The sequence below is a fragment of the Plectropomus leopardus genome, chromosome 20 (assembly GCF_008729295.1).
Source record: "Plectropomus leopardus isolate mb chromosome 20, YSFRI_Pleo_2.0, whole genome shotgun sequence".
Taxonomy (NCBI): domain Eukaryota; kingdom Metazoa; phylum Chordata; class Actinopteri; order Perciformes; family Serranidae; genus Plectropomus; species Plectropomus leopardus.
In genome coordinates, this window is record NC_056482.1 from 5,743,263 (window position 1) to 5,762,523 (window position 19,261).

At 40.6% G+C, this 19,261-nt stretch overlaps 1 protein-coding gene across 1 annotated transcript in view; it reads left to right on the forward strand.

The window, feature by feature from the left end:
* The window catches only part of arhgef28a (Rho guanine nucleotide exchange factor (GEF) 28a), a gene marked incomplete at its 5' end in the record, with an annotated part of 40,447 nt that extends 22,842 nt beyond the window's left edge, over nt 1-17,605 (forward strand). The window contains 8 exons of the mRNA XM_042509665.1: nt 366-544; nt 649-740; nt 852-1,037; nt 2,152-2,387; nt 3,056-3,103; nt 5,550-6,068; nt 8,991-9,276; nt 15,709-17,605. Coding sequence (XP_042365599.1) covers nt 366-544; nt 649-740; nt 852-1,037; nt 2,152-2,387; nt 3,056-3,103; nt 5,550-6,068; nt 8,991-9,276; nt 15,709-15,884 — 1,722 coding nt within the window. The remainder of the gene's footprint in view (nt 1-365; nt 545-648; nt 741-851; nt 1,038-2,151; nt 2,388-3,055; nt 3,104-5,549; nt 6,069-8,990; nt 9,277-15,708) is intronic.
* Between the last annotated feature and the right edge of the window lie 1,656 nt (nt 17,606-19,261).

Consider the following 19,261-nt stretch of genomic DNA (forward strand, 5'->3'; position numbering starts at 1 on the left):
TCAGGTGAACTATATTTATCATTATTATTATTATTATTATTATTAGTAGTAGTAGTAGTAGTAGTAGTAGTAGTAGTAGTAGTAGTAGTAGTAGTAGTATTAACTGTTTTATGTATATTATAAGGTTTTTTGTTATCTTTTTTCTTTTATTTCTTGTGCTAAATTTTAGGTAATTGTCTTCTAACTTGTATTTTAAAATATATAAAGCCAATATGTGCAGGTTTCAAAGGGATAATTACATCAAGATTGATCTCAGAAAGACAAATACCTAGTTGTAACAGGAGACAGCTGTGTCTCCGTGATTTTATCTTGGGCCATTATCGTATCATATTCATGAAATGATCTCCATTTTTTATGTGCATCAGGACCAGAAGCCTCCAGTCATCGCACTGCAGAAGTTAATAGTGCGAGAAGTAGCAAATGAAGAGAGAGGGATGTTTTTGATCAGCGCGTCTGCCGCGGGGCCAGAAATGTACGAGGTCCACACGTCATCCAAAGAGGAACGCAACACCTGGATGCGGCTCATTAGAGAAGCTGTGGAGAGGTGTGTATTAGTCTGTGTTGTGAAAATGAAAACTGACTCAACTACACATTCACATTTCACCATTTATAGAAAAAAAATCCTAACCCTCAGTTTTCTCTGCTCAGCTGTCCAGAAGAAGAAGAGGAATACACAAGTGAATCTGAGGAGGAGAAACGCGCCGCTGAGGCTCGCATCCAAAAGATCCACAAGTTACAAGGTATTTTTTCTAACCTGTGGCGTTTCTTTCTTCACAGTCTTGAATATTTATTACCCCAGAGCAAGCATCTGGCAATGCTTCATCCCTGCACCCTGTCACCTTGTGTATCAGAGAGTCTGATGAGCCAGGACCAGCGGATCTGCTCCAGCCTGGAGGAGAAGCTGCAGGTTTACGCGGAGCTCTCTGCTCTGAGTGGGAGGACGGACGCCTCGTTGGTTGAACCGCGGCTGCTCGTCAGCGCGCACACGGAGGAGCTGCCCCAGGCCGCTGTATTGTTGACTGCAGCTCTGCGAGAGGGTGACACATTTTACATATACTGTACCCTGCAGCAGCAAACACACATATACAGTACAGATTAGATTTGTTTTTTGACAAACAAGAATAGAAGCGAGAAAAATATTAGATACATTTTACTTCAACGCCTCCCATTTAGTATCTAGAGTGTGAAAATATTTTATGTTGTTGCAACTGTGTTTTACCATGAAGTCATTACAATATGAACAGAGCAGCCTTCATTCATGGGTATAAACACTTAGTTGTTGACAAATATTTTAAATGATACCCATATTTACTTACAACTACATTATGCTGTGTTATAAACCACTAATTAAATGTTGATATACTACTCGAATCTTTATTTAATTGGTAATTTCAGTCCAGCTATTTTTGGTCAAAGGGCATTTTAAAGAGGCATTCATGGAGGTGCATCTCTGCCAATGTGATGAAAAAAAATAGATTCTGTAAGTCATTAAAATGAGAAACTTATAATGCGTGGGCAACATAAAATAAGAAGAAACTTTCTCAAAACATTACTTAATATTGAGAAATGATACAAAGTCATTATTTTGAAAAAAAAATTGTCATTATTTTGAGATACTAATGTAAGAAAAGAACAGTTGGGTTGATACTGGAGCCCCAAAATTAAAAAATATTTTTTTTTCCTCTTATTAGTAGTACTATTTATCATGCTAGATTGTTTTGGGTTGAGTTGCTGAGTGTTAGAAATAATGGGACATGTCTGCCTTCTCTCCATTGGATCTAGATGACATTCGGCTTGTGGTGCGCCAAAAAAAAAACAAAAAAAAAAAACATTTAACAAGCAATGTCTCTTTCCAGAAATCATGACCTGGTTTCTCAACATAATACACAGACCTTGTTGTGAGCAGTTACATGCAGGAACTAACTACACCCACCAACTAAATCACTGCACAGAAGGAAGATGTTGCCATCTCGGCAATATTAGGCTTCTTTCCAGAGCACTTACATCCCAGATATTCTCATTATCTTTTTGACAATCTTCGAAAAAAATACAAGACCACAATATAAGACCTTGACTCTTTCAAACCCCAAAGTCTCAGATTTTAATTGACTGAGCAGCACACTTATCTTAACACTTGTCTTTGTTTTCCAGTTGAGAACCTGAAAGCCACGCTGTCATCCAAGACCTGCTCTCCATCAAGTCACAGCCCAGACTCGGACACAGACTCTGTGTTTCCTGTCAGCCCTGCTGCACCCGTTGAGCCCCCATCAGACTCAGAGGCCTCACCTGAAAACCCCGAGGCCGGTGAGGAGAGTTCAACAGAGTCCCTGGTTCTGCAGTCTCCGACTCTCTTGCAAAAAACAGACACGAATGACATTGACTTCAAGGTAAAGAACAGTTTCTGGTAAATAAAAATGTATCCAGCTCGTAATAATTCTTGTATGACCTCATGATATAAATAAAGATGGCAAATTTAATAGGTGTTTTGGAGTTAAATATTGATGCAGCAATATGATGTAATGTGTTTGCCATTGCTGTGGTTGTGATGGTGGTATTGCAGAGGTATTATGGCTCATTTCAGCCTCTTACAGCCTGCATCTGAACCTCTCCACTTTCCATTTCTGCACAGATGTGTGGCTCAAGATTGCCAACAGTTGTTTTAATAATTTAGTACACTCTATTAGAATTACATTTCAGTCTTAATGTGATGAATCATTGATAAGCTCATAATAAAGGAAGAAGTCCATTTAGCTCCCAAAGGTATTGCGGCATTAAAAATGGATATGGAGAACTATTCCAATTACCGTGCCACAGTTGTGCTATCGTTTGCAGCTTTTTGTGACCTGTGAGGTAAATGATTCCGATAAGAGGGAATAATTTTATTATCGACTGCAGTGTGTTAATTCAAACCTAAACAATGTGTTGGGACAGCATGCGGCCTCAAGGGGGCACAAATGTTGCACGAAAGCAGCTTCAAATTTTGACTGCCAGTTTAGCATGAGAGGAAATTATTTAGACTTCCCTGTGAGTCACTGTGAGTTTTGTTCTCAAACAGGTTGCTCAAAGCGTCCAAAGCCTGACTCAGTTACTCTACAGTCTGCAGGTGAGTACATTTCTTCATAAAAACTCAACCACCAGCTACTTTTTGTCCTGCACACAGCTCTCATCTCTCAACTCAACCCCAATTCCAAAAAAAGTTGGGACACTGAAACTTTAATAAAAACAGAATGCAATGATTTAAACAATCTGATATTCAGTTGAGTACAGTTCAAAGACAAGTTATTTGTGTTCAAACTGAAAGACTTTATTGTTTTTTTGTAAATTCCAAATTTGATGCCTGCAACATGCTCCAAAAAGTTGGGACTGGGGCATGTCTTTAACTGCGTGACATCACCTCTCTTTTAAAAACACAGAGTACGTGTTTTGGAACTGAGTACACTAATTGTTGAAATTTTGAAAGTGAAATTCTTTTCCATTTTTGGTTAATTTATGACTTCACTAGCTCAACAGTGTGGGGTCTGTATTGTCCTGTTGTGCTTCATAATGCTCCACACATTTTAAAAGGTGGACAGGTCTGGACTGCAGGCAGGCCAGTTTAGCACCCACACCTTTTACAGGGTTCCCACGGTCATGGAAAACCTGGAAAAGTCATGGAATTTCACAGTCACACTATCCAGGTCTGGAAAAGTCATGGAATTAGTGAAAATTATTGAGAGTATTGAAAAAGTCATGGAATTTTGTTGTTTGTTACAGTAATCTTTTGTGAATAACCTTGTATCACAACGGCAAAGTTATTGTTCTAAAGCGGTCGACTTAACGTTCCTCTAAAATGTGTCAATGTGTGACAACATTTGTTTACCATCACATACATTTCTTCATTTTCTCTCAACGTTCTGTCTCTCCCTCTATGTATGTCAGCTAGCTGAAATTATAGATATGGGTAAATAGGGCAAGGACAAAAATCTTATGATAATTATGTGGCAACCCTGCTTTTACTACGTCGCCACACTGTTGGAACACGTGCAGAAAGTGGCTTAGCATTGTCTCACTGGAATAATGTCATGATAAGTCATTGTCTAGATGGCAGCATATGTTGGCCTAAAACCTATATGCACCTTTCAGCATTCATGGTGCTTTCACAGATGTGCAAGTTACTCATGATGCCATGGACATTAACACACCTCCATACCATCACAGATTCTGATATTTTAACTGTAGGCTGGTAACAATTTAGATGATCCTTTTCCTCGTTAGCCTGAAAGACATGATGTCCAAGATTTCCAAAAGCGTAGTGAAGGTGGCGTTTCTGGATATTGTTAAGATGGCATTTCAGTCTTAACTTATATCTGCAGATGCAGCAATAAACTCTATTTACCGACAGTGATTTTTCCAAAGTTTTCCTGAGCCCATATAGTAATATCTTTGATCCAATCATGTTGGTTTTTAATGCCTTGCAATCTGGGTGGTCAAAAGTCTTTTGATATTATTGATGGTAGATAATGTAATTCATAAATTCTTTGCAACTGTGTATTGAGAAACATTCTTAAACTGACTCCTACCATGCAGTTTTTCACAAACTGGCCATCATTGCTTGGGGATGCCTGTTTAATACCCCTTAAAGATCTGTTACGAATTAGCCTGCTTACCTGTGGAATGTTCAAAACAGGTGTCCGTTTTTTGGGGGTTTTTTTTAGCATTCTACAACTTTCCCAGTCTTCTGTTGCTCCTCTCCCAACTTTTTTTAGAATGTGTTGCAGGTATCAAATTCAGAATGAGGGTGTATTTTCAGCCAAACAATGAAGCTGATCAGTTTGAACATAATATCTTGTTTTTGCACTGTTTTCAGTTGAAAATAGTTCAAAAAGGATTTGAAAATCATTGCATTCTGTTTTTATTTACATTTCACACAGACTCACAACTTTTTTGGAGTTGGGGTTGTATTTTCTTATCTAGTCTGCAAGTCAGTACCTCTTCTGTTCTCACAGAGAACCCACACATGCTATGTTAGTGTCACGCTCAGTCAGAATAAAGGCTTTAACACACCTGCACACTCCAGCTTCAGGAAACAGAGAACCAACACTCTGCTGAGTCGTTTGAAGCCAAAGGTAGCTAGAATCCTAGTGATCAGAGACATACTGGAGTCTTTTGTTTCCCTCCGTACACACACGCACACACACACACACACACACACACACACACACACACACACACTGGTGTTTGGTATAAAATGTAAATTTGTGCAGAGGGAGCATGTGTGTGTATTTGCATGAGTGGATGTGTGCACACACTTTTGCCCATCTGTGTGAGGTTTTGATTTCAATGATAATTTTCATATTCAAAGTTTTGTTGAAAAGTTCTGATAGTGGCGGATGATTCGCTTCACCATGTTGAGAGATGCTGTTGTCTTGACCCATGAAACGTCAGGGCACTCAGTAGAGTCTGATCATAATGTCGATCAATTTGCCATTCAAATCACATTTCCTTATCTCCTGTTGTGAGGATGCACATGTGGTTAAAGTCATCTCTGTGCCCTTCCTTTTCTTTGTCAGGCCGCTGTGACCATCCAGGACACCTGCTACAAGGTCCAGAGGCTCTTCCTCCAAGAGACAGGCCGCCCTTCCCCTCGCGCCCAGCGACCGCACCTTTCGAGCATCCGGGGCAACACCTTGCAGGAGCAGGAGAAGCAGCGTAACTTGGAGAAGCGGAAGGAGGAGGTGGCAGAAGCTCAGCGGCTTCAGGAGCGACTGCGCCAAGAGAAAGAGCGCTGGGAGAGGGAGTGCCAGGCCAGGGAGAGCCAGCAGGGGGAGCAGGAGAGTCGGCTGGAGGAGAGGGAGAGGCAGTGCCACCTGGAGACGGAAAGGCTGCGGCGCGAGAGGGAAGAGCTGGATGAGCAGCTGGAGGAGTACCAGCAGAGCCTGGAGCGGCTCAGGGAGGGCCAGAGGAGCGTGGAGAGGGAGCGGGAGCGTCTGGAGAACCAGCAAAAGCTGCTCCAGACCTGGAGACACAGCCGGCAGAGGAGCCTGCCCGCTGTGATTCCTCACATGGTCATCCCTCTAGATGGGCAGCAGGTAGGGAGGGCGCCCACATACACACAACTGGTTCATCTGTGTATGAATTTGAACCGTTTGAAACCTGAGAAAACTGGCTTCATTTCTTTCAAAAACATGGGATGAAGTCAATGAGCAACAAAGGAGAAATGATCCAAGAAGTATCAAGAAATGTCCAAAAAGTACAAGAAAATAACTTGAAAAAAAGTAAAAAAAAAAAAAAAAAAAAAGACAAAATAAGGAAATGACTGGCCAAAAATGCTTAAAAAAATATAATAATTTTGTTACATAATTTTAAACTCGTAATTATGAGAATTGGTCATGTAGTTCTTCCCCTTGCCTTTTTAAAATAATGTTCTAAATTTACTAATTTCTTGCAAAACATTTCTTACCAAGATGCTCATTTTCTTTTTCCCCATGTTTCTGAAAGAAAATGACACCCCGGTTTGCTCAGGGTTCAAAGGTTTAAATTAGGGCTGTCAGCATTTAGGAGTTAACAGTGATGTGATTAAGGCACGTGGCTGGCCATCATTGCCGGCTCTAAGAGGCTGTACAGGGCTGAGTTCTAAAGCTAGATGACACTGATACCATCTGAAACTACAATCCAATGGTACCAACTGTGTCATGCTAGCTTCTCAGAGAGGGAGGTGCATATCGCTTCAAAATTAGGCTAATTCTTGGTGATGGACATAAGGCATGGCCATTTCACAGGAGTCCATTGATATCTTAATGAAAATGGGTTCTATGGGTACCCATGAGTCCATGCCCTCTTTATGCTAGTCCCATAATGATTTTTATTGTCATTTGATTCTTAATCAATACAATCTGGTAAGAATGTCAATATGGACTTCATAATTGTTTTGAAATGCAAAATAATGGAATTGAAAACAAGCGATTAAAAACACATTCGTGATTAACAATTAAAATTAAGCCATTAATTCCGATTAAATATTAATTGCTTGACAGCCTTAGTTTAAATATTTGTGAAAGCCGTCTGAAAGCAGCACAAGGGAAGCGATACTATTTCGGGTTTCAGAGGGTTAATAACTTGTGATGTTTAATCTGAGGCGTTAATCGAGGGCCCCCGGCTGTAGCTCTTGACCCTGACACGAGTGTGAGGTAGATATGCAGTGTTCATGGAGTATTTCTCTGCTTAAGTCGTTAATGAGAAGCTTTTCTGAGACAGCTATCAGCCTGAGTTACGCCGGTTCACTCATTTACACACAGCGGCTCAATCCCCTCTTGATATACGACCTGCGATAATGAGAGCAATTCCCGCATCATTTGTCTTAGTGCTGCAGCAGCTCCACTCACCAATAAACATCTTAATGATTGATGATAATTAAAGCGCTGCAAATAAAAGCTCCGACAAAATAATTAAAACCAGAGGCACGCAGCCCGAGAAACCGATCAATCGCATCCGAAAAGGACTTAAATTATGGACACTTTGTTTGAAAAGCACTCCAGTGAAATGTCCCCCGCAGCTGGAAGGCACGGAGGATAAAGGGTGCACTGTTCTCCGTGCCCTTTAAGACTCAATGTACCTCACATGGGGGAGCAGCAGCGGGGGAAACTAATATAGCACATACATCTACGCCGAGCTGCTGCTGCTTTGTGCTGCTCAGTTCAGCAGGTGTGACTGTCTGAAAAGGCGCACACAGAGAGCACTCGAATGGACGCACAAATGAGCAGACTCGTGTTACAATATTCCCTCTCTCCCTCATTAATTTACACGCCACCGAGGGCTTTTTACAGGCTGCGTGCAATGAGGCTCTCCTGGCTTTTTGCGGACTTATTTATTTCCATTCATCTATTTGAGTCGCTGTGGAGGCTGCATTAACAGCAGTGGTCTGACAAAGGCGTGCAGAGGCAGCCGAGGTCCTAATGTTCCCCCTGCTAATGTTTTTTAGCCAGAGGCAGCAGTTCACAGGGTCAGACACAGATCGAATGACGCACACACACACACACACACACACCAGCTCTCAGGTCGTTTCTAATTAGCTGTGCTCCCTGCGCTCGGCAGAGGAAAGGAGGCCACAGTGATGTGAAGATGGGACAGGAGAGAGGGGGTGTTAGGAGGGGACAGGTGGAGAGAGCTGCAGCGGTGACACCTTTCACCTTACATTAAAGGGTCAGTGCACCCAAATGACTCAACATCTTTTCCAGTTAGCACTAGTTTTCCATTCATTTCCATAGGACTAGGTTCAAGGCTGATATTGGATGAGAGAGACAAATAACCAGAGAAATGCTGTGTTCACAGGGAACTTGTTAATTAACACAAATTCAACCAATCCCTGTGAATTCTGGGCGACCTTGCAGTTTTGTCCAAATGACTGCTGCTTTTGGCCAATCATCCTAGTTTACCCCATGTGCCTGGGGAAGTGCATCAGGCTTTGATGCCAAATTTTGAAGTGGCCAACTCTTAGGTCTGTCATGTGATGCCATTGGACTTAAATAGACTTTTCCTAGTTGACTTGCTTTGGGAGAGAGACATCTGTACCTCTGTGAATGCTTTTTTTTAACGTCACAACTCACTTTAATTTGGATTTATATCATTTGGTTCGATAAACTCTGGAAAGTCTAGAGGAGCTGCAAGATTAAAGCAACATTATGTAGCATTTTGGTTTGTGCTTTGGCGCCCACCCAAGATCTCTGAGTGCAATGCTACTGTCATAAAAGTTGACTGACAAGAATCAGTAATATTACCAGATTTTGCCCAAATATGACTCTGCTAGTCATATTTGCCCATCCTTTCACTGCACTGTTGTATTTCAGAGGTGCACTGCTGTTATTTTAGATGAAGAAACTATCAAATGTACATTCTTGCTTTCGAGGTTTACGTCTGGACTTCATCTGAATGTCTGCTAACAGGGATCTTCATTTCCGTTTTTCAGCTCTGTTGCTGATCATCACCATGACATTTGCTCTCTCTCTCTCCCTCAGGACTCGACGCAGAGTCAGTCCAGAGAGCACGCCGGTAATGGCTCCGTGTTCGTAAATGAGGCTGCGCTCACCAGCACCAGCATCAACAACCGTCACGTCCACCACAAAAGAAATGACCCCAGCGCGCACAATTGTCTCAACACCCTGCTGGCAAGATCCAACAGCAGACAGCCCCCCATGGCTAAGACTCCCCACAGTCCACACTCGGACTCCCAGGGGTGGATGATGGGGACGGGGTACCTGTACAGCCCTGCAGGACGGCTGGAGCTGCAGCACACGGCCAGTGGTAAGAAGGCAGTATGTTATCATCTGTTGTAGAAGATTAAAGCAAAATACAAATTGAATGGCAGCTAGGGGCTCATGAGGACACATCTTTTCAATTTTTGTTGTCCTTTGGCACTGTAATACATGCTGTGTGGGATGGTTTCATCGATGTGTTGCTCTGTCTGGTGTGTAGACTCAGGCTGTAACTGGCGATTATTCTCTTTATCACCTAATCTGCTAATTATTTTCCCTCTTAATTGTTCTGTTATAATTTCCCAAAGCCTGAGGTTCATCTTCAGATATCTTTTTTTGTCCAACAACCGTTCAAAGACAAAAAAAATCAGTTTACCATGTAAGACAGTGTCTCCTTATTTTTTCAGCTTGTGACACCTTAAAGAGATGATTCAGCTCACAAATCAAAAATACATGATTTATCTTTTTTACCTGTAGTGCTTTTTATCGGTCTAAATTAATTTGGTGTGTGTTGCAGAGTGTTGGAGATATCGGACGTAGAGATGTCTGCTTTTACTCCAGTATAATGGAACTAGATGGCACTAAGCTTGTGTTGCTCAAAAGTGCCAAAAAATACATTTGAAAAACTCAACAGCAATGCACCCTCATGACCCTCTTATTTAAGATAATCCTCAGACCTTAGAAATAGAGAGAGATAACTGGTTGCTCTGAAGGCTATGATCAAACGTAAAACGTGAAAAATGAGGAGGAATTACATTAAAAAGCCTCTGTTATAGTGGCTAAATCATTTTTTAAAAATGCCTAAATATTTTGACCACTGCCAGTCTTTGTCAGGCCTTTAAAAACATATACAGTATATGTATGGCCCCACCTATATAGAGACAGGAACCAATAGGAAGCCATCATGTGACCTTTGTGATAAAATGACAGGTTAAACACAAATATATCACAATAACAAACCATAATGACAGAACACCTGGAACATGAAATCAGATAATCCACAGACCTTGTTGTGATGTTACAGCTCAGCCAAGGAGCCATTCATGTTTACATCAGACTCAAGCCTTTCATCCGGGAGTAGATGCACACTTTGTTCTGTGCAGCGATATGGTTGGCGGGTGAAAAAAATAGTTCCTGCATTAAAAAGCTCATAACAAGGTCTGTGGATTATAACCAGGGCATGATTACTGAAAAGAGACATTGCTCCATTATATTGGAGAGAAGGCAGACATCTCTATGACCGATATCTCAAACACTCAGCAACTCACACCAAAACAATCTTGACTCATAAAGGAGCACTACAGGTAAGAGGATAAATCATGTATTTTTGATTTTTTTTCTTAACTGTCCCTTTAAGTATTTTTTGAACCCCTTAGAAATAACTTGTGAGCCATTTAATACAAAAAAATGGCAAATCCCTACATAAAAGGGGCGAACTATTGAGGACGTTAAGTGTTTTGCTTGAAAAACGACTTGATCGATTATTTTTTGACTGATAATCGACATAATTGACTTGATTTGAATAAATGTTGCAGTTTAAGGGGAGACACAATCATTTTGAGGACAATAACAGGTAGAAATTAAATGAGCTGATTAGGTTTTAGAGCACATAACTACAGTAATTTCCATATTAATGAGGACAAACAGACTTTTTAAAGCTTTTTTTTCTTTTGCTTTCAGGTACCATCTGTGAATGGACACAATTTAGCATACAAAAATACACTAATTAATGCATCAGGTAGCTCAGTTACTAATTTTTCATTACTGGTTATGTTTAATGTCCCGTACCTTAGTGCTTAATGGCGCGACATTAGACAGCTTGAGGTGCTCTTGTATCGGAAAGCGGGGTCTCTGCTGCTTGGTATAAATGAGAAATCCGCTTCCTGTGAGAATGTAAACAAACGCTCCGCCTGCACTGGTTTCACCTGTGTATGTGAGAGCGTACTGTACACACACACACACTGCTCTCAAGGCTTTATCCCTGGTGAGGCCTTGTCTGTCCTTCCTCTCAGTTAATCAGTGCCTCCTGACAAAGAAACCACCCCCTCCTCCTCTCCACCTCCACCTGCAGCACCGGGGGCCCCCGCCTGCCAACGGAAAAGAAAAATCAATGGTTCCTCTATCCATCGACTGGCAGGGCAGACAACAGCCTGTGAATCACAGTTCACAGGCGATGGCGGACTGATTGGGACATTGATCTAAAAAAATCTTTACAAAACTCATTACAGCATGACTTGTCATCGCATCACGAGGAAGGGTGGGGAGGGCGGTGGAGGTGCGAGGAGGCGAATGAGAGATGCAGCATTAATTTCACTCGCGAGGTGTCAGCTGCATTCTCACGCTCGCCTGTCCCCATTCCTAATCCATTCATAATATCAGCAACGGGCGGGGAGAAAATTGCAGGTTACATGTGTCTGGTTCCTCATAAAGAACGGGGTCAGCGTTAAGTGATGTGGAGTCTCAGGTATTGTTTACCAGCCACGGCGGGCGGCACAATCTTGTCCTCATTGATCAGCTTATTAACCTTTCCTCGTTATTGAGCACACACGAGCCCCGCTGAAACCTGAGTCACTTGTTAACAAGCCACGGGTGTAAGACTTGGCTCCAGTCTACGACACAGGCCGCGTTACCCACGGTGCATTCCTCAGTGGATCCCATGATAGGCATGAAATATTCTGAGAGACTGAATAATATTACCCAATCACATAATTCCTCTGTTAGATTTATACATCTGTAAGGTCATTTGAGTATTTTATGTGCAATGTCAGATTGAAAGAGCTCCTCACTGGTATGTGGAGGAACCTTCTGTCTATTTATTATCGTGCAAAAAGAAAAGGAATCACTTTTAATAGCCAATTGCGCCATCAGTCACACGGAAACAAGATCTCACTTCTCGTCCCCACGTGAGCATGTGAAAATTTCTTCTCATGCACACATGCATACACACCCTTTTTTCATTCAATGGATTTCCATAATTTCTCCCCGCACAATGTAATCTCGGGGAACCAGTTGGATGGAATTTCCTGACATGAAATGACGCCTCGTCTGATGAGTCGTGTCAGGTTTTTGTTGCTCATACAAAGGGATGAGAACATTGAGAGTTGGCCGAGGATGAAAAGAGAGATGAAACCGGCGCTCTTTACAGTATGTAGATTAATTCACACCTATAATATTAGGCATAATGCACAAACCTGATCTTTAACTTTTTATTAAGCATCGCGCTGCACAGTAGTGGTTAAATAAATGGTACTTATGATTATTTTGCTCAATACTGAGATCCTGACTTGAATAGAAAAGTATACACAATAAAACAGTCCCAACAGAGCAGGAAATTGGCTTGTGTGATATGTATGTATTTCATACCTTCCTGAAAATTCAGCAAGATATAGAGTATATGACAATATGAGGTATGGTACGGTGTAAGTGTGATGTGCTAACACTCCCTGCACCCCACCACCCACCCCCTTATAAAGTCTGACATGATACGATTTTAACTTGATTCTGCTCAGCGGCCTGTGATTGATACAAGACAATATCACTAAATATCTTCCTTGGTGGTATGTGTGTGTGTGTGTGTGTGTATATATATATATATATATATATATATATATATATATATATAGACATATATGTATTTGTATGGTTATATACATATTCATATACCTGTGTGGTGTGTGTGTGTGTGTGTGTGTGTATATATATATATACATATATACACACACACACACACACACACACACACACACACACATATATATATATACACATACATATTTACATATATATATATATACATATATAATATATATATATAGCACATAGTCACATTTAGAGAGTGTTGGGTTATGTTTTTCCATCTACAAAAGTAAAGTGGCATCATGAGAAAAACCTGGCATTTAAAGGGTTGAAATTGTGAGATTTGGACTGATTTTGGTTGAAAAATGAACTCAATGAAAACAGAAAATAATATCAATGTATAATATTTTTTAAAGCCTGATTTTGATATGGCATTTTGTGCGCAGAGCGATGAGAGCGTGTGTGATGTTAAAGCGGGCCCTAAGGGTTTATCTTAATGGCACAAAGAATTCTTTATATATTTTCTTGTTTTTTAGATGCGTTGTATAGCATTTACCTGAAAGCTTTAAGTCACATTTAGAGAGGAGGTGTCACAGACAAAGTTTTTCTAAATACAGCAGTAGTTTACGTAGCATCTAATGATGCTGGCAAACCGCAATTTTCCCATTTATTCTAACAACCCGAGCCAGCTGGTTTGTTTGCCACAGTTGGGTCACTATACTGGACTGAGATTTTCTCCAAATGTTCTGCTGCTCTAACAAATTGATATTTTTTTGTTGCTTTCTTTAAATAGCCTCATTTTATGTCTGTTTTGTAACACATTAATACTGCTAAAATCTTATTACCTCATGGATTAAGACAGAGTGTTTCTATCATGTGGCTGCTCACTGATGTCTCATCCATCAGCGGCCGGGCCTATATGGTGGCTAACAGAGCTACTCTAACAGACTCTTATATAATTAATCAAACAGAGACACTTTCCTACCGGGACACAATGAGGCAATTTATAGTTCACGCCATCTGTTACCATGACAGCGCACCTGCCCTAATGCTAGAGAGCACCCATCATGCACACAAATGTAAGAGCACACACACAACAAGATGCCACCCGTAAAAACGCATTCATATTTCCTTTAATTGAATAAGAATGCGATTGATCCCTCAAAGCTGCGGATATAATATGTTGCTCAAAAACACTTCCGCATGTCTGCAAAGGTCTGAATCCTTGTTATCAGCTTTAAGGCTGCTAACATATTTGCTCATCCTTTCTCGTTTCCGGCCCCTCATCTCTTCTTGTTAACCGGCAAGAGTGAGGAGGCGGGTGTCATCAAATCCGAACCGTGACGATGGATTATGTTGACAGAGATAATGATAAAAGTGACACCTCTGAATAGAAGGGGGGATGATGGATAGCTTGAAAATCTTTTTGTTTTCATTCCCGGTGTCATGCTCCGGTGCAGGATGCAGCAGTAGAGTGAGCTGCAGCAGCTGTGGATGATCTGTGTGCAGTTAGTGATTAGATGAGTGGGCTCAACAATTAGACTGAGCTCATTAAACAAGTGGCTACATGTTCCATCACTGTGATTATGTATCAGTGGTTAGTAAATGATTGATTTGGTCAGTCCATTATCAGTATCAGTAAATGCATTTCTTCAACATAGAGTGTGCTAATGGCTTTGTTTACCTTGTTTACCGGAGGCATCATACTTGCGGGTTGTCCATCTGTCTGTCCCATTCTTGTGAATGCAAAATTTCAGGGGGATTTCTTTATCAATAGCACAATGTTCAATTGTAATAAAAAAATTAATTGATTTGATTTTTGGTGGTCATGGGTCAGAGGTCAAGAACATTGTGGCCTCCTTTGTCTCTCTGTCTTTCTTGTGGACGCAATATCTCACAAAGGTCTTGAGGGAATTTTGTCAAGTTCACGTTGTCAAACGTTCACTTTGAATCAGTGATGAACTGATTAGAATTTGGTGGTCAAAGGTTAAGGTCACCATGACCTTGCATTAGTCTAATTCTTGTAAAAAGAAATATTTCATAAAGGCCTTGAGGGATTTTTTTTTTTTTCAAATTTGGCACACACATCCATTTGGACTCAAGAGTGAACTGATTAGATTGTGGTGGTCATAGGTCAAAGGTCAAGGCCACCGTTACCTCATCTATCTCATCCCTGAAGCTCTAATCTCATAAATGATTTGAGGAAATTTGGCTCAAATTTTCACTTTGAATCAAAGATGAACTGATTAGGTTTTGGTGGTCAAAGGTCAAGGTCATTGTGACCTTGTGTCCCTCTCATTCTCATGAGTGCAATATGTCATTAAGGTTTTGATGACGTTTTGCCAACTTTGGCACAAAGGACATTTTGAGTCAAGTATGGAGGTCAAAAGGTGATTGCATCCATATAATTACTGTGAACACAATATCCGAAGAAGGCCCCGAGGACGTTTCCTCAAATTCGGCACAAACAACTCATGAATGAACTGATTAGATTTTGGTGGCCGAAGGTCAAGGTCACTGTGACCTCATAAAACATGTTTTTGGCCATAACTCAAGAATTCTAAGGCTTAAATTTCACATTGTCATTGAACATGTCTAATAGGATAAAATTATGAGGTGATGACATTTCATATCCAAGAGGTCAAATTCACTGGACATCATAAAATACTTTTCTGGCTATTCTCAACATCTCAGGAACAAAAGCAGAGAAATTTGGTGAGATACTGAATTGGTGATACTAATACAGATTTTTTTTAGATTCTCTTTGCTGATATGTGTATGAAGCATCCATGTTTTTACAGACAAAGAATGTAAACTGAAGGTGCAACGTGACTGGTGCACGGAGGCATACAACCACGAGGCAGTAATTCTTTTTTTTTTTTTTTTTTGTCGTGTGCCTGCTCAGATCTTAACAGTCATAACTACATCGGAGAGACATGGTCGTCAACAGCAAGCGGACCTGACCCGTATCCAGTTCTCCCGCATCCCGGTGACCCTCAGTTGGACCTCAGTGCACTGGTTTCCTTAGAGACTGACAGCGGTGGGGAGGAAGGCAGTGAGGAAACCATTGTGTACCTTTGAATTTTGATAAATTTCAGACTTTCTAAACAGCCAACACAGCACTTGGAAAAAAAAGATGAAGAAATTCACAAAGCATCAGCACCCAGGGTGACTACTGAGAGCATTTCTCTTTTTAACTTTTTTAATTCAAAAGATTATTTTTGTGGTCTTTTTGTAAAGTTACTGGAAACACAGGAGAGGAACAGAGATAAAGAGGGGTGTTTCTATCTCACATGTGTCATGCACCTTAGCTCGAGGCACCACTGGGTGTTCAATGTCTCTTTATTTTGTTTTTTTTTTGTGTGTTTGTTTGTGTGTCTTTATTGACTGGGTCCCTGCAGCTACACCTTTTTCCCCCTCTTTGCTTGTTACTGTCCCTCTCTCACTGCCTTCTTTTCTCAGGTCCCACACATCTCGTCCCTCGAGCGCTATATTTATTAAATTTACCACAACAGAGGAGAAAAAGTCTATACCCAATATAAGCAACATATTGGGCCCCATCTCTCTGGCGGCTGATTGTGTTGCCGCGAAGCAAACTGCCCCTCTTTCATTCATCAGACAGGCAGCGTTTATGTGCAAGCCGAGCATAGCGTGAAGCACAAAACATTAGGATTGAGAGATGAGGTGAGACAGCGTCACTCCCACGTTTTTCAGTCCCTCACTGCCATCATTTATTTCTTCTTTCTATCTGAAGCATGTTTTTCTTGTTTAGAGAAATAGCCGCAGGTGTGGTTTTAAGAGAGATGCTGCCGCTGTGATAATATGTCATTTTTATCAGAGCGTAGGCATTCAGTGGTAACTGCTTCTGGAAAAAGTGAAAGGAACTTGTAGTGCAAGAAGACAGACAAAGAAAATCATGTTGGGTCAAACTGTTTTTAGCAGTCATTTTCTTACAGTTTTCATAACACATTTCTGTCTACTTTTAGCTTCACTAGCAGCTTGGTTTTAGGGATCATCACACTGGTCTGTTGATTCACTACATCGGTCCTTTGCCATAAAAATTTTGTGCAGACATTCATGGTCCCCAAAGACAAGTTGTTATGATTTAAATGAATTTTTCTCCCGTGCCACCATACCAGTAACAAGTAGAATTGACAGTCAAACAAAACATGCATTTGATCCTTTTTGTGCTGGGGTAAAATTCTGAACTATCCCAAATACCCGTCACTTCAGCAAACTTTCGGTTGCTTCCATTACTGGAGCTGCTTTCCTCTCAGCTAACAGTCAGTTCAACGTCTGCCAGGTTAGCACCAGCAGCAGCTAACTTCCGACACAGTCGTTAATGTCCCAACAACAGACTGACATCCAAACAGCTCAACTCATTTAACCCATGAATAATATTAGGTAACCTTAGCCGTGTGATTCAAACAGTTTGCCCTGTCACTGTGAGTGTGGCTGGTGAACTCTCACCAACTGTTGCCAATGTGGAGCTCACACTCCCTCAGCAGCAACTACAACCCATACAGTCTGTGCTGTGGGGACGTTGAGCACGTTGTTTTGACGGAGTTGGTAGTTCAGCGTAGCCAGATGCCACCAAAACATCCAAAAGTATAGCTTTACTACATGCCACTCCATTGACATTAAGGGTATGAAATGAAATACTCTATTGGCATTAGTATCACTTAAAGAATACTGACATTGTGATTTTTTTAAATACCCAGCCCTAAGTCCCATCAGCCTCAGCTGTACTTTTGTGTTTAGTGCTAAATAGCAAATGTAAGCATGCTAACACCCAGAAATGAGCAAGAAACTAGTAAAAAGTACAAGAAAATTACATGAAACAAAACAAACAAAAAATAAAACAAAAAATATATAAACAAACAAAGAAACATGGTAAACATACCTGCAAAACATCAGCATGTTAGCATTTTCATTGCAAGCATGTTAGCATGCTGACATTAGCACTCAAAGAACCACTGTGCCTCACTAATAGATTTAGAACACCATTTTTTAAAAGCTAGGGCAATTTATTTAAAGAGAACCATATATAAAATGATCACATTCTGGTCATTTCCTTTTTTGATTATTTTTTATTTTCTTTAATTAATTTACTTTCTTTTTCTTTGTTTGTTTATATATTTTTGTTTTATTTTTTGTTTGTTTTGTTTCAGGTAATTTTCTTGTACTTTTTACTAGTTTCTTGCTAATTTCTGGGTCATCTCTTAAGTTGCTCATTGACTTTAAATGTAAGTCAGGCAATTTGCCCAGATTTTAAAGGGTAAAACAACCTGTTTAACCCTTTGTGGGTGAAAGATGTTGTACTAAAACCATTATTACAAGAACCGAGAACAATAAGTTGCCTCACTGATGCTGTCATGCCTAACACTAAACTATTACACTTGAATATTCATGTAGTATATTTACATATTATCTCTCATGGGCATTTTTATGTGTAATGAGCTCCCCGTGCCAATGCTTTAGGTGTCCCTTGATGTTTTTTTTACAGATACTATCAAAAATAAATTGCTTTTAAATACTGTCGTAGTTGCAATTGGACAATAGGGCAGCGGCAGTATTTTGATATGATTTTATTACCATGTATATATGTTTGTGCTTTTATTTATTTATTGCCGTACAAAAGAGTTTTACAGTGCTTTGTGAAGGGTCGTATTGTACATAGTAGTGTACCTGTGTGCACAGGTGTGTTTCTGTGCGTTTGTGTTGTGTGCACAGACATGGCCGTATTGATAAAACAACCTTTATTGAACTTAACTGCTTCTGTTTTTCTTTTTGGGCTATTGAATAGGGGTCAGCGAAGGTGTCGGTACAATAAAAACTAGGTGGAACAAAAACACTATGTTCAGCTCGGGTGCAAGCATCGCTTCAGTGTTATGGCCCTGGTTTGAATTTGAAGCGTTTCCAACACTGTCAACAGATGTGTGCAGAGCTGCCAGCAGTGGCAGGTGGTACACCAGGTGCATGAATGTCAATGACTTCCTGTTTGACTTGGACCTCCAAATTGCAATCACAAAAACCTCACCAGTATCAGCAGTGTTGTTGTGTAGCAACGAGACATTTGTGGGTAATTACATTATTAAAAAAGATTTTCACTGGTGTAGATTCCCACCAATCGCAGGCTGTCTCTAAAGGCTAAAAATAAAAACCGGGATGCGTCAACTGGAGCTTCCTGCTTTTCCCTGACAGCAGTAATGTATTTCATACGCTCCACCTGTGTCTCACGCTCTCTTCCTTTTAGACAGAAGAGCATATGCCTGAGATCAACAGGGTCCCTGCTCTACCCCCCAATATGCGCCTTATTATTTCACCGAGGTGCTGCATACAAACGCCCACGCCACTCCTTGTCAGTTTTCTGGCTTATTTAATGTGGCTTTATTAAATGTAATTTGCTGGGAAATCCAGTATAATTCATGCTTTAATTACAATGTATAGCTTTGAAT